The following is a 15370-nucleotide window of genomic DNA, read 5'->3' on the forward strand; positions in this document are numbered from 1 at the left end:
ATTATTTATTACATTTACCATTAATTGTATTTTATTAACGTCTACCCCTAACCCAACCATAAGCCCAACCATCACAGTAATGTAAAACCAGATCTGGATCTGGAGTCTTCTCTATTAGTATAGCTGAATAACCATATGGATGGATGATAACAACCTTTTGAGCCTACCAGTAGGTGCAGAAGGTTCCTACTGGCCCACATCCCCCACTGATAATGCCCATTCAATCGAGTGAATTCATTTGAATCGGCTTAAAATATCCAGCTGAATAGCAAACAATATTATAATATTGGTAACGCCCATTCAATCAAGTGATAACATTCGAAGCGGGTGAGGAAACCCACGTGAACATGGGGAGAACATGCAAACTCCACACAGAAATGCCAACTGACCCAGTCGGAACTCGAACCAGCGACCTTCTTGCTGTGAGGCGACAATGCTAACCACTGAGCCATCGTGTCGTCGACCCCCCCATATTCATTTATTAGTTAGATAAAAGCATATATCAACTGAATAAATGTACACGTAAATATATATATATAAATCTTGCAAAAATATTGATGTCATAACTGAATTGAGTCTTTTCTTTTTGTCCTACCTTTGCCATCTGGATGACATTAGGGAACTCGGTCAGACAAGAAATTGGTATCACATCGTGGTAGGTTTTAAACCTTGACCTAGAATTGAAAGACACAAGAATCAAAACCATAATCAAACCAGATTCAACAGACACATAATTTACTAACTGATCTGAAACTAATTGGTCCCTTTGGACACTTGGTCTCAAATGCATCTGTCAAATCCATCAATGTATTTGCTATATTTAGCAGGAATGGACAAAGACCTGGACATACAGTATATAAAGAGAGAGAAATGAATAGCTCAGCCATCAATAAAAGTATCTATGTGATTCACCCCAGTATTCACAGGTGCCCTTGTCAATTATCTTTCAGCCGACAAGTAACATTCAATGAGTCCCTGAAGAGCTCCTGTTTTCAAAGAGAGGCTTTATAGATCAACCTCTCTGACATCAACACGGTCTCTTGTTCCCGTCTTCATCATTAAAGGGCCTCAAGACGGGTCGTGGTTATAAAGAATGGATGTGCCCTTGTGTGCCTGCTGCATATTTTGAGCACTTAAGTCAGACCAGTTTTGAACATAAACAGCGAGAGAATATGCGACTGGAGCGAGAGGAGTGAAAAAGCGAAAAACTGACTTCAACAGGGCTGTGTGCCATTCAGAAGTGAGTTACAGTTTTTCTCTATTGGTTTGGCTCATTTCTTGAAACAGGAATACATTCTCAAAACAACATGGACAAACCTCCAAACCACTTGGCAATTGTTCACAACAGACTTGGTTTTCTCATTCATTTCATCAAATTGCAAATGTCTAAGTACATCTTTGCAAATGATTAAGTACAGGTAGCCGACATTTAGCACATTTTCCAAGTGAATAGATCTAGTTGATCTAAACTGATTGTTGATTCTCAGTTGTTCGCTCCAAAATATGTCAGCGTCATTTCATTGTATTAGTCATCACATGCACAACAGTCTGTTCAATTGTCAAAATTAGTCAGGAACATAATACCATATATGAATCCGTGAAGCATTTGATACATTTATTACAGCAATTGACAGTCAGGTGAAACTAGAACTTGACTAATAAAGGAGGAATTTTACACATCTCAGATGACCAATCAAGCACTGCAGGCTGCATATAAATTTCATTGTTTTTTGTTTGTGTGTTTTTATTACAGTATATTTTGTTTTATTCTGATGTATGGAAATTACTTTATGTGTGTGATTGACAATGGTTACAACTTCCTTGGCAGTATGAGTGCAATGTGTGATGTCAAACCTTGGAGACTCTTAAACTAAAATCCTTTTTATAAATTTTATAAAACAGATACATTTATTTTATTTAGTTTTACACACAATTGCATTTTGGTAAAAGACAAAAAACAGTAGAGTGACCATTTTCAAAAACTGGGCTGAGACTGAAAGGTGGACATAAGGGATATTTCAATGGTCCTCTGCAATAGTGACAAAACAACTAAACATTTTGACTTACAGTGCTTATGCAATGCCAAAGGGACAAAGGATTTTGGGGGCACTGACTGTTTAAATGAGAAGGAAATTTAGTTTTCACACATGAGTGAACAGTGTTGGGAAATATATGAGCTTTTGCAAGTGAGCTATAGTGTTGTGCTGAACTGTAGGACTGTTTTATAAAACAATCTTTTAGTGTTGAGAACGTAATTCCTGTTTCAAGAAATGAGCCAAACCAAATGAGAAAAACTGTAAGCTCACAAAACTCACAAAAATGGATTTAAATGGTGTAGCAAAAAGGATACAGAACTGTAAATTGAATCTAAGAAAGCTACATTAAAAAAGAAACCAGGTTTTCATCTGAGAATTCTGTGTAAAAAAAGACATTTTATGATTTTACTTCATAAAAATCAACCATTGTCTATGATATTTTGGAAGAAACAGCTAAACAAAATAAATATTGAAACAACCTGGAAATCAAAGTATAAAAGCAATAAATTATCCTTCTGAACTTAAAGTACCTGAGCAGCAGTCGAAGGTGCTCCTGGTCTCCAATCACATCATACTTCATGGAAAAGATCAGGTGTCCCAGAGCACTGTCCACTGAGTAATAATTAAAGTGCTCCTGTGGAACGAGTTATAAACACATGAAAAACTATATACTCTTTACATTACCACACATTAATAAACCATCTCAAGCTTTTGGACTGATGAATGGATAAATGGAAGGATAGATAAATAAATATGGGAATGGAAGATAGATGGATGGGTGGATGGAGAGGTGGACAGTTTGGTGGATGAAAGGACAGAGAGAACAACAGAAAGGGACTGTCAGACATTTAGATAGGGGAAGGATGGATAGAAGGATGGATGGATAAATAGATAGATAGAAAGACAGACAGATGGAAGGAAGGAGGGAAGGATGGATGGATGGATGGATAGACATACATACAGATGATAGACAGATGGAAGGATGTATTGATAAACAGATGGCTGAATGAATTGATAAACAGATGGATGGGTGGTTGAATGGATGGATGGAGTGAAAGATAGAAAGGGATTGTCAGACATACAGATAATGGATGGATGAACAAATAGACAGCTGGAAGAATATATGGGTAAACAGATGGATGGATGAATAAATAGATAAACAGGTGGATGGATGGAAGGATGGATGGATGGATGGATGGATGGATGGATGGATGGATGGATGGATGGATGGATGGACAAACAAATGGATGAATGGATTGACAAACAGATAATTGGATGGACTGATAGTAGAATGGATGGACAGACATCCAGATGGATGGATTGACAACCAGATAAATAGATAGACTGATATTTTTTTTATGGATGGACAAACAGATGGATAAATGGACTGACAAACAGATAGTTGGATCTACTGATAGTAGAATGGATGGATGGACAGACATGCAGATGGGTGGATGGATGGAAGGATGGATGGATGGATGAATGAATTGACAACCAGATAAATAGATGAACTTATAATTGGATGGATGGACAAACAGATGGATGAATTGACTGACAAAAAGATAATTGGATGGACTAATAGTTAGATAGATGGATGGATTGATGATAGATGAACTGACAGACAGAAAGAAATACAATGCAGACAAATAAATGGATGGATGGATGGATGGATGGATGGATGGATGTTTGAATGGACAAACAGAGACAGCTAATTAGATGGATGGATCAACGGACAGACAGATGGATGGAAAAACAGAGGAATGAATAGATTGACAAACAGATAATTGAATAGACTGATAGTAGGATGGATGGACAGACATGCAGATGGGTGGATGGATGGATGGATGGATGGATGGATTGACAACCAGATAAATAGATGGACTGACCGTTGGATGAATAGACTGACAAACAGATAATTGGATAGACTAATAGTTAGATGGATTGATGATAGATGAACTGACAGACAGAAAGAAATACAAGGAAGACAAAGAAATGGATGGATGGATGTTTGAATGGACAAACAAAGACAGCTAATTGGATGGATGGATCAGCAGACAATTGGATGGATGGATGGATGGATGGATAAACAGATGGATGGATCCATTTCACAGATTTTTGGATGGATAGATGGATGAATGGATGAAAAGACAGATATTCATGAACTCAGTATCTCACCTTCCCCAGAAAGTCTTTCCTGTAGATCTTGGCTATGCTGTTGGTCTCCAGTTTAACCTGTGATGCGGGACAAGGGGGCGGTTCCTCAGGTGTGGAGGAGGAGCCTAAATCATGATTGGTTCCTTCAATCCAGTAACCCCCAAACTGAGGCAGCAGAATCAGAGGTAAAGTGCCTGTGCGCCCCAATACCTGCCAACACACCAACAACACAATAATAGATTTACATTCAGTGCAACAACAACAACAAAAAAACATTCATATTCACACATAAACAGTCAAACAAGTGCACAACCTCATGGACGCTGGGATATGGAATGTAGTCTTCCTCTGTCTGTGGAGGAACAGGGAGAGATTAGTTTCATTCAAGTCACCTCACAAAGCAGATGGAGAAAATATGTTGATGCATAAAGAGTAAAAGCCCTTAAACGCAAAGCTCCAGACCTCATGATTCCATACAAACCCTCAAGTGTAAACAATATTCACAATACCTGCAGTAAGAGCATCAAATCACATGTTTTATGCAGGCCTTAAATGCATACTGTGCTTCTCAAGCCAAATGTCAAAACTCCCTGACTTTCCCTGACTAAAAAGCTGAATTTCCATGACCTATAATGAATGGAAAAAGAGGCAGCTCCAGAATTGTACCTTTCTGCAATCACTGAATTTAATGCAAATTCAAGCAAATGGTGCAAGATTTAGAGGAGCTTGCAATTGCAGATTTTGGCTATCCAGGACACTGTTCAAATGACTTCCACACCATCTGCATTGTTTCATATTAAACAACATCATATTATTCATGCATAGAAAGTGCTTATCTGGTGTGCAATAGCTTGAGTAGTCATGAACACAACCTGATTTGTGTGTGATATTAATGCAATGTGCATCTAGCTAAAGACTATTTGGACAAGGCTATGTATGTTGTATCGATCACTGAAATGGTAGTATTTAACCATTTTTCTAATGCTGTTGTTAAAGAGATTTTAAAAGAGTAGTTTATTTATCAAATATGATGTATAACAAAAGGCTTTATATGTATAAGAGGTAATAGCTTTCTCTCTTTGTTTCTTGCAGTGTTCCCTTATTATAAATGAAAGACCAATGGTTTATGAGGTCAAAAAAGTAACAAAGAAAACGTCATTAGCAATGTTTCCATTTAAAGATGCGAATTAAATTTATGCGCATAACTGGAATATCGAATATAAGACATGCGAATAAAGCAGCGTTTCCATCCTAGTCAAAGAGAAGAAAAATCGTCACTTCCTGAAGCTGCGTAATTTTTTTCTTTTTTTAATGAATAAAGCACAGATGCTCTTGACAATTCTGGAGGTAATTAACAATATAATAATTTCCATCGTAGTTTATGCGCATCTTTTCTTATAAAAAAAAATATTTATCCTAGTCAGTTATATGCATATGTTTTTATGCGCATTTCCAAACTTTATGCACATCTTGGCATTTCCATCGACTGTAACAATAGGCAAGCACATGAAACACATTAAAATGCATTTTAATAAATGGGGAGTACACATTCAAATTGATGAACAAAAATCATTGATATTCCATGACTAAATATATATATATATATATATATATATATATATATATATATATATATATATATATATATATATATATATATATAATTCCATGACTTACAATGTCTTGAATAGACCTTTTAAAGGGGACCCATTATGCCCCTTTTAGCAAGATGTAAAATAAGTCCCTGATGTCCCTAGAGTGTGTATATGAAGTTTCAGCTTAAAATACCACACAAATAATGTTTTATAACTTTTTGAAACTGCCCCTATTAGACTTTATTCCAAACTGTGCTGTTTTGATGACTGTCGCTTTAAATTCATTTTTTTTTAATAGGGCGGAGCTACAAAACCCTATGTGTGCTAATCAGCATAGTGGCAGATTTAAAAAGACTAACATTCTATGCTAATTAGGAAGAAATCGTCACTAATGGGCGGGGCTATACCCTTCTGATTCATGTACAAGAGGCGAATGTCAATCAAACTGTTTTGCAGACTGTTTTTATGTAGTGGGATTATAATAAATAGAATTAATTCATTTTTTACCATTACACTATCTGACAAAAGTCTTGTCGCCTATCCAAGTTTTAGGAACAACAAATAATAACTTGACTTCTAGTTGATCAATTGGTATCAGAAGTGGCTTATATGAAAGGCAAAGGCCTCCAGATTATGCTTATTTTACCAAAATAAAATATGATCATGCCCTGATTTTTGATTATTTAATTTGGACAGTAAGGTCTGAATTTGCTTAGACAAAAGTCTTGTCACTTAACAAAAATAATGTACAGTATAGAATATAAAGTCATGGTGCAGCGGAAACAGAATTATTATTGTGTATGACTCCAATGAGCTTGGAGGACGGCATCCATACATCTCTGCAATGACTCAAATAACTTATTAACAAAGTCATCTGGAACAGCAAAGAAAGCGTTCCTGCAGGACTCCCAGAGTTCATCAAGATTCTTTGAATTCGTATTTAATGCCTTCTCCTTCATCCTACCCCAGACATGCTCAAAAATGTTCATGTCTAGTGACTGGGCTGGTCAATCCTGGAGCACCTTCATCTTCTTAGATTTCAGGAAATTTGATGTGGAGGCTGAAGTATGAGAAGGAGCGCTATCCTGCTGAAGAATTTGCCCTCTCCTGTGGTTTGTAATGTAATGGGCAGCACAAATGTCTTCCTCAGGCTGTTGATGTTGCCATCCACTCGGAAGATCTCTCATGTTCACATATGAATGTAACCCCAAACCATGATTTTTCCTTCACCAAACTTGACTGGCTCTGTGAGAATCTTGGGTCCATGCGGGTTCTAATAGATCTTCTCCAGTATTAGTGGTGATTGGGATGCAGTTCAACAGATGATTCATCAGAAAAAACCGTCTGCCACTTTTCCAAATGATCAACTAGAAATCTGCTTTGTTTGCTTTGCTTTGTTGCTCTTTCAACTGGGATCGACGACAAGACTTTTGTCAGGTAGTGTAGAGGTTGGCTAAGTGGCTATATTCACACACTGTTGCCACACAACTGTGTTTAAATCCCTCATAAAAGTAATTTTTGCATGATAGGTCACCTTTACAATTCCATGATATACCAGAAGTGGCATGACTTATGGAACAGACTTTATGGGCATTTATAATTTGTGTCGAATATGTGATTCCCTTTCATTAAATCAGAAAACAGATTAAATTCTTAAGTTTGTGTATGACTGTAGCCTATGGGGTCGCTCATACAGCTTAATAAACAACTAGACAGGAAGCAAAACTGAACAGAAGGTGCGATTGAATACAGCAGAAGCATTTGCATATTCACTGCCAAAAGGTATCTTAATAACATAAAAGTACCATAATTATGCTGCCAACCATTTGGAACAAAAGCGCTCCAATGAGGCATTAAATTGTCAACATTTTAAGGCAATGGAGCTTCCCTGAACTTTAAAGCTATGAGAATGAGGGTTAATGTGACAATATTTGTCGGGGAATAATAGAAACATTGTGCATTTCTGTGCGCATGTGACGAACACAACGCTGATGGCAATGGCTGTGAGAACGGTTCATAATGGCTGCAACACTTGATGCTTGTTTGTGTGAGAGTGTGGCTCTAAATACACACACTTACTTTGAGAGGAGGTGGAAGAGAGCACCGCTGCTCATCCATTCTACTGCTCTGCGTTTTCAAAAAAGAGAGGACATTTAATACATGCAGTTCTTTGAAAACATACAACAACATTTAATAATAGATTAGTAAATGCCAAAAATTGAAATTTTCAATTGAATTGAATAACAATTGAATAACACATTTTCTTAAAGGGACAGTACACCCAAAATTGAAAATTCTATCTTTACTCACTTGTCATAAACCTGCTTGAGATCCTGTTGAACATAAAATAAAATGTTCTGAAAAATGTTGGAAACCGGTAACCATTGACTTCCAAAGTATCTGTTTGTCCTACTATGGAAGTCAATGATTACTGGTTTCTAACATTCTTCAAAACATCTTTTATGTTCAACAAGAAACTCTTAAAGGTTTCAAATCAAATGTTTATCTTTGGGTGAATTATGTCTTTAATAAAACATTTTCACTATATAATTTTTTTTTAATATGTAGATTACATAATTAAGCCAGAAATACATGCTACACAAGTATGCAAAGTACACAAGTTTCACATTTAAACTTTAAAGTTTACAATTTAAATGCCCCACAAATAAGAAAAGTGTTCAAGGAATATCAAACCAGGCTCATTCTGAAAATGTACTGCTATATGCATTTCTGGAGAGAGCCAAATATGTTCCAGGAGGTAAGTTTTCTCTCACGAGGGACATTTGCTCCTGCTGTTCTCACGTAAATCCACCAGAGGTCGATGTTGACTGACTGATTGACTGACGGATCGACTGACCCACCCTCCTCCTTCCCTAAACCCAACCAATAGTGTTTTCAAAAGCACCAATTGACCTAAAAGCCTCCATCATCCAGGTATAGTTTCTGGAGGAGCCACAGCCATATCACCCTGCAGCCCAAGACCGGTTACTCACTGAAGCTGAGCAGGGCTGAGCCTGGTCAGTACCTGGATGGGAGACCACATGAGAAAACTAGGTTGCTGTTGTTAGTGGTGTTAGAGAGGTCAGCAGGGGGCGCTTAACTTGTGGTCTGTGTGATTCCTAATGCCCCAGTAAAAGTGAAGGGGACACTATACTGTCAGTGGGTGGCTTCTTTCTGATGAGACGTTAAACCGAGGTCCTGACTCTCTGTGGTCATTAAAAATCCCATGGCACTTCTCGTAAAGGGCAGGGGTGTAACCCTGGTGTCCTGGCCAAAGTCCCTCAATCGGGCCTTAGGATCATGGCCTCCCAATCATCCCCATCCACCGAATTGGCTGTATCACTGTCTCTTTACTCCACCAATAGCTGTTGTCCTGTGGTTGCCGTCGCATCATCCAAGTGGATGCTGCACACAGGTGGTGGTGTGGACAGAGCCCCCCTCATGATAGTGAAGCACTTTGGGTGTATGGCCATACACGATAAATGCGCTATATAAATACACATTACATTACATTAATGAACTCACAGAGGTGGGTGTACCTCTGAAAAGATCCAGTGGACTCAGACATGGCGCCGAACGAATCTACGCCGTTTTTCAGCCTACCTAAAGCACATAAAGCACAGCTACTATCTCAATAAAATCCATGTTAGCCATTTAGCAAGGAAGCTAGAGTACCCTGGCAGACAGAAGCCCTGCCCATGACAGGAATCAATGTCTATTGTTAAGTAAATTAAACGCATGAATGAAGAGAGTAAACTCAAAATGTTCAAGTTTCTATTTATGCATTAATAACGTGATTTGTGCGTTCCACATCTAGTGTCAGCATAGCATCACCCTGTTATTTACTTGTTTATTTTATTTTTTGGTTTCTGTTTTTGTCTTACCAGCTTACTGGGACCATTCTTCACCAGACTCAAACCCCTCAACTCCTCTCAGCGTCTCTGCGCCCCGTAGCTTTTGTTTTAAAGACGAAATGCAGCCATACGTTCCTCTGGCTAATTCGCGATCTCCAGAAATGTATATAGGGCTACGTTTTCAGAAATGAGTCTATGATTAACATCCATTGATTATATTTTAGGTTATTTTAAGACTTGGTAATAAAATTAAGATTAACATCTTAAGATGCTTCACATCATGAAGAAATAACCCAGTGTGACAGGCATTAAAATGCATTAACCACATATTGGCATACATGCGTAGAATATATTTCTGGCCTATATTTTCATTTTTAAGAGCTGACAGACAGAATAAAGAGTTAAATGGTAAAGTAAATAAAGAATGAGTGACATTTAAAGCAAATCTCAGCATGTAAACAACATGTAAACAGTAATATTAAAGCAAAAACGGGGAAGGTGTCACCATACTGGAAGTCAAAGTTCAAAGCTCATAAAATGCAAGAGATGTCAGGAAAGGCAATGAAAATGTGGGCTTCTCACCTGCATTCGCTCTATCATTGCAAATATATCTGATGTCTGAGAACCAGGAGGAACAGATAAAAGAAGGGAGAGAGAGCGAGGATGAACACAATGAGCAAGAGTGAGATATGACAGTCTGCATGTCTGACAGAGGCTTTGCAATAATGGACGGAACTCCCTGCCTTGATCTGAAATTCAACAGCGCATCACACTAGCAGGTATCCTTCCTCGCTTTCATACAGCTTGTCTCGATGGAAAACGAAGACTGTGAAACAGCATAATTTAATGTGGAGAGCAGCTGTGCGCTTGAAGGATGCGACCTGACTAGCTACAGCTGCGGTGTCATTCCATTGAGTCCTTGGCTCAGAATAAACCAGCGTAAGAAGCCAACATCAATTAAGGGGAGCGCTGTTCAGGATTCACTGACTGATTATTAGCGCTAATGCTCATTCTTGGGTTAGGCATTTGAACAAGCCTTTAAAGGGATAGTTCCCCCAAAAATGAATGTTACCTCATCCATTATTCTCCCTCGTGTGATTTTTAAACCTTCAAGAAAATATTTTGAAAAATACTCGTAGTTAGCATCTATTGACTTCCATACACTACCTGACAAAAGTCTTGTCGCCTATCCAAGTTTTAAAAACCACAAATAATAACTTGACTTCTAGTTGATCATTTGGTATCAGAAGTGGCTTATATGAAAGGCAAAGGTCTATAGATTACGCTTATTTTACTAAAATAAAATATGATCATGCCTTGATTTTTAATGATTTAATTTGGACAGTAAGGTTTGACTTTGCTTAGACAAAAGTCTTGCCACTTAACAAAAATAATGTACAGTATAGAATATAAAGTCATGCTGCAGCGGAAAAAGAATGAATATTGTGTATGACTCCCATGAGCTTGGAGGACGGCATCCATACATCTCTGCAATGACTCAAATAACTTATTAATAAAGTCATCTGGAACGGCAAAGAAAGCGTTCTTGCAGGACTCACAGAGTTCATCAAGATTCTTTGGATTCATCTTCAATGCCTCCTCCATCTTACACCAGACATACTCAATAATGTTCACTTCTGGTGACTGGGCTGGCCAATCCTGGATCACCTTCACCTTCTTTGCTTTCAGGAAATTTGATGTGGAGGCTGAAGTATGAGAAGGAGCGCTATTCTGTTGAAGAATTTGCCCTCTCCTGTGGTTTGAAATGTAATGGGCAGCACAAATGTCTAAAAACTTCAGGCTGTTGATGTTGCCATCCATTTGATCTCTCGCACAACCCCATACTGAATGTAACCCCAGACCATGATTTTTCCTTCACCAAACTTGACTGATTTCTATGAAAATCTTGGGTCCATGCGGGTTCCAATAGCTCTTCTGCAGTATTTGTGATGATTGGGATGCAGTTCAACAAATGAATCATTGAAAAAAAAAAAAAAAAAAAAATCGACCTTCTGCCACTTTTCCAAATGATCAACTAGAAGTCAAGTTATTATTTGTTACTCTTACAACTGGGATTGATGACAAGACTTTTGTCAGGTAGTGTTGTCAGGTTGTTATTGTAATCTAATGTTGTAATCCAAATATGGACAAACCTAATCATTGGGATAAAAAGTTTAATAAAAATGTAATATAAAAAAAATCCCTTTTGACACAACGCATTACAACAACCCATAATTTTTAGATTTGTGTAAAAAAGATCTTTTTTGTTATCACTGTGAAACTTTTGGATCTTCTATTTTAAACCCTAGCAATCAATACATCCCCTTGCCCTGGCAGTCATACACCACAGCAAGCAACCTACAAACAAAATGTTGTTCATGCAAATAAAAAGGTTTGTCAGAAAAAAGAGCCTTTTTTAATGTTTAATGCTGTTAAGACTTCAGAGTCAGGTAGGACTCTGCAAAATCCTTGCCAGGAACTGATCTCTCCCAACAAGAAAGCAAACATACTTTCACACACTTCAGAGTACCTTAAATGCCTTCAACGTACAAAAACTGTACTGAAAGTGGAACTTCAGTTTTGCGTCTTTCTATGAATTGCTGATTCATCAAAACACAAACCACACACACACACAAAATTCTTCTGTTATTATACATTGAGCTAACTGGGTTTCTCTTTAACTATGGACACAATAAGGACTATAAACTTTCATAAGCTCTTATAAAGACAAATATGATATGAGAAAGCATGATATCTTTCTGATGCAACTCATTTTACACACACATGAATTAACCAATTGGACACAGCAGTGAATTTGATATTTCTCAACATAAAAGTGAGAATTCTTTCTCAAGAAAGACATCCTATTACACTATTGCATAACAACATACACAGCACACCCTGAACAGATACTATACAAGCATGTGTGACTCTCAAACCCATATCACACGCAGAACTATGTCAAATATATCAAATCCCCTAGTTTTTCACGATTTTTTATTTTTTTGTAATTTATTACAATAAAAATGACTGATTTTGTGGCAGTAGATCTCAGAAATGTATATATATATATATGTGTGTGTGTGTATATATATATATATATATATATATATATATATATATATATATATATATATATATATATATATATATATATATATATATATATATATATATATATATATATATATATATATATATATATATATATTATATAAATATATATAAATAAAAAATTATACTTGTAAATCACTCGCACTTTACCTGCGTCTGCTTACTGCACAGACTGAACCCCCCCCCCCACTTCCATGTAATGTAAGGATTGTAAGGGTGCAGGTGAGATGTCATTTTTCGAAAGACACTCAAATACTTCACATGTGCTGCGTTATAAGTCATGTAAAACAATTAATTGCAAACTGAAATAAATATAATTAGATAATATGGTTTGGAATTGGATGTTTTATGATATTCTTTACATTTTTTGTGATTATTTTGCATTTAAGTTAAGAATTATGCAGGATGGCAAAAATGTGTGACTTTTTGTCGATTTTGCATTGAATTCAGCGGTCGTGGTATAGCGAAAAACTGATATATATAAAATAAATTTACCATAATGATTTCAATAACTGAGAATTAAAAACATTGGTAACACTTTACAATTAGAATGTATTAGTTAATGTTAATTAATGCATTTACTAACATGAGCAAACAATGAACCATACATATATTACAGTATTTCATCATCTTTGTTAATGATAATAAAGTTGTTCATTAGTTCATGTTAACTCACAGTGCATTAACTAATGTTAACAAGCATGAGTTTGTATTTTAATAATGATTAATAACTATGTTTAATAAATGCTCTACAAGTATTGTTCATTCTTAGTTTATGTTAGTAAATACATTAACTAACGTTACCTAATGAAACCTTATTGTAAAATGTGACCAAAACATTTTCATGACTCATATCACCCCAATAATCATAAGCATTATGCAAAAATACTAATGAAAATCTAACAAAGATATAACAAAAACAAATGATATTAATAATAATAATAATAATAATAATAAATTACATACAATAATGCAATAATAAAAGTACTATTACATATGGATAATATCTCTTAAACCTTGTCCAGACAGGAAGATACTCATTACTCCCCAAAATATATTGAAATAATTATTAATGATACTTAAAAAGTCAAATCAAATGTAAAACACCAGAACTCACAATCACACCCCTATACTATACTTTGACTACATCTATACTCTCATAACTGGTCTGTCTGTATGATCACACAGAAGCTTTGATATTTCACTATGATTGATTTTCCCTCCAGCTTTCATACATTAAGTTTACTCACGTCACTGAAGCGCCTGCGGTGGTGCATGGCATTGAGTGCAGGACTGCGAAACCTATACAAACTCCTAGCCATGATGAAGTCAATCAAATCAGCTGAAGTCAAAGAGAGACGAAAACCTTTTCTCCCAGTCTCCTTGTGTTCTTCTCTTGAGAAAAGAAGAACGGAAGGCAAGAAAAAAGAGTGATGGCTTCCTCAATCAGCCTAAACTTCCCTTATTGCAGTCGCGTGTGCCACAAACAGCCTCTAATGAAGGAAATCCCTGGTAACTGACATGTGAATATGTGTGTGTGCGTATGTGTGTGAGAGAGAGCCCAGAATGTCATGCCAATTCAAACCGCATGATTTACAAGCCAAAGGACGTGCAAAAATTATTGTTTTTGTATTTTTGATTGAAAATTGCTAAATTAATGCTTTAATAAATAAATGCATGAGCCGAAATCTCCAACTATCAAAATGTCAACCTGCACCTTATAAAATTTGCTGATGACTGGCTAGCAAAGGTTTGCATGCTTTGTAAATCAAGTCTTTAAAATGATCATGATCTAAATCAGTTACCTTTGGCTGACCTTGTGAGTTTTATGCAATACTAGATTCAGTGCTTTAGTTCTCCAAATATTTAATATAGCCTGTAATCATTATATATTAACCATCGGAGTGTGTTTTTAATGTGCATGCTTCAGAGAACCAAATTCATATACAGTGCATCCGGAAAGTATTCATAGCGCTTCACTTTTTCCACATTTTTTATGTTACAGCCTTACCCCATAATGACAATGTGAAAAAAGAGTTTTTGAAATTGTACATAAGTATTCACAGCCTTCACTCAAGACTTTGTTAATGCACCTTTGGCAGCAATTACAGCCGCAAGTCTTTTTGAATATGATGCCATAAGCTTGGCACACTTGTCTTTAGGAATTTTTGCCCATTCCTCTTGGCAGTACCTCTCAAGCTCTATCAGGTTGGATGGGAAGCGACATGTACAGCCATTTTTAGACCTCTCCAGAGATGTTCAATAGAATTTAGGTCTGGGCTCTGACTGGGCCACTCAGGGACATTCACCGAGTTGTTGTGAAGCCACTCCATTGATATTTTGGCGGTGTGCTTTATGTCATTGTCCTGCTGGAAGATGAACCGCCACCCCAGTCTGAGGTCAAGAGCACTCTGAAGCAGGTTTTCATTCAGGATGTCTCTGTACATTGCTACACATATGCAATATATGGTGGTGATGAGTGGTGCCTGTTTTTTTTTTTTTAAATGCAATGCCTGGCAGTCACTCCAAAGAGTTTTTAGTCTCATCAGACCAGAGACTAGTTTCTTATGGTCTGAGAGTCCTTCAGATGCCTTTTGGCAAATTCCAGGCAGGAAGT

General features: G+C 36.7%; 1 protein-coding gene across 3 annotated transcripts in view; it reads right to left on the reverse strand.

Moving 5' to 3' along the window:
- The window catches only part of rap1gapb (RAP1 GTPase activating protein b), an 83375-nt gene that overhangs the window by 25006 nt on the left and 42999 nt on the right, over positions 1-15370 (reverse strand). For all 3 annotated transcript variants that reach the window (XM_056460446.1, XM_056460448.1, XM_056460445.1), the window contains exons 4-8: positions 7865-7912; positions 4504-4542; positions 4212-4400; positions 2567-2670; positions 596-674 (exon numbers count right to left, since the gene is read on the reverse strand). In XM_056460446.1, coding sequence (XP_056316421.1) covers positions 596-674; positions 2567-2670; positions 4212-4400; positions 4504-4542; positions 7865-7912 — 459 coding nt within the window. The remainder of the gene's footprint in view (positions 1-595; positions 675-2566; positions 2671-4211; positions 4401-4503; positions 4543-7864; positions 7913-15370) is intronic.

The sequence above is a fragment of the Danio aesculapii genome, chromosome 6 (assembly GCF_903798145.1).
Source record: "Danio aesculapii chromosome 6, fDanAes4.1, whole genome shotgun sequence".
In the NCBI taxonomy this organism is placed as follows: domain Eukaryota; kingdom Metazoa; phylum Chordata; class Actinopteri; order Cypriniformes; family Danionidae; genus Danio; species Danio aesculapii.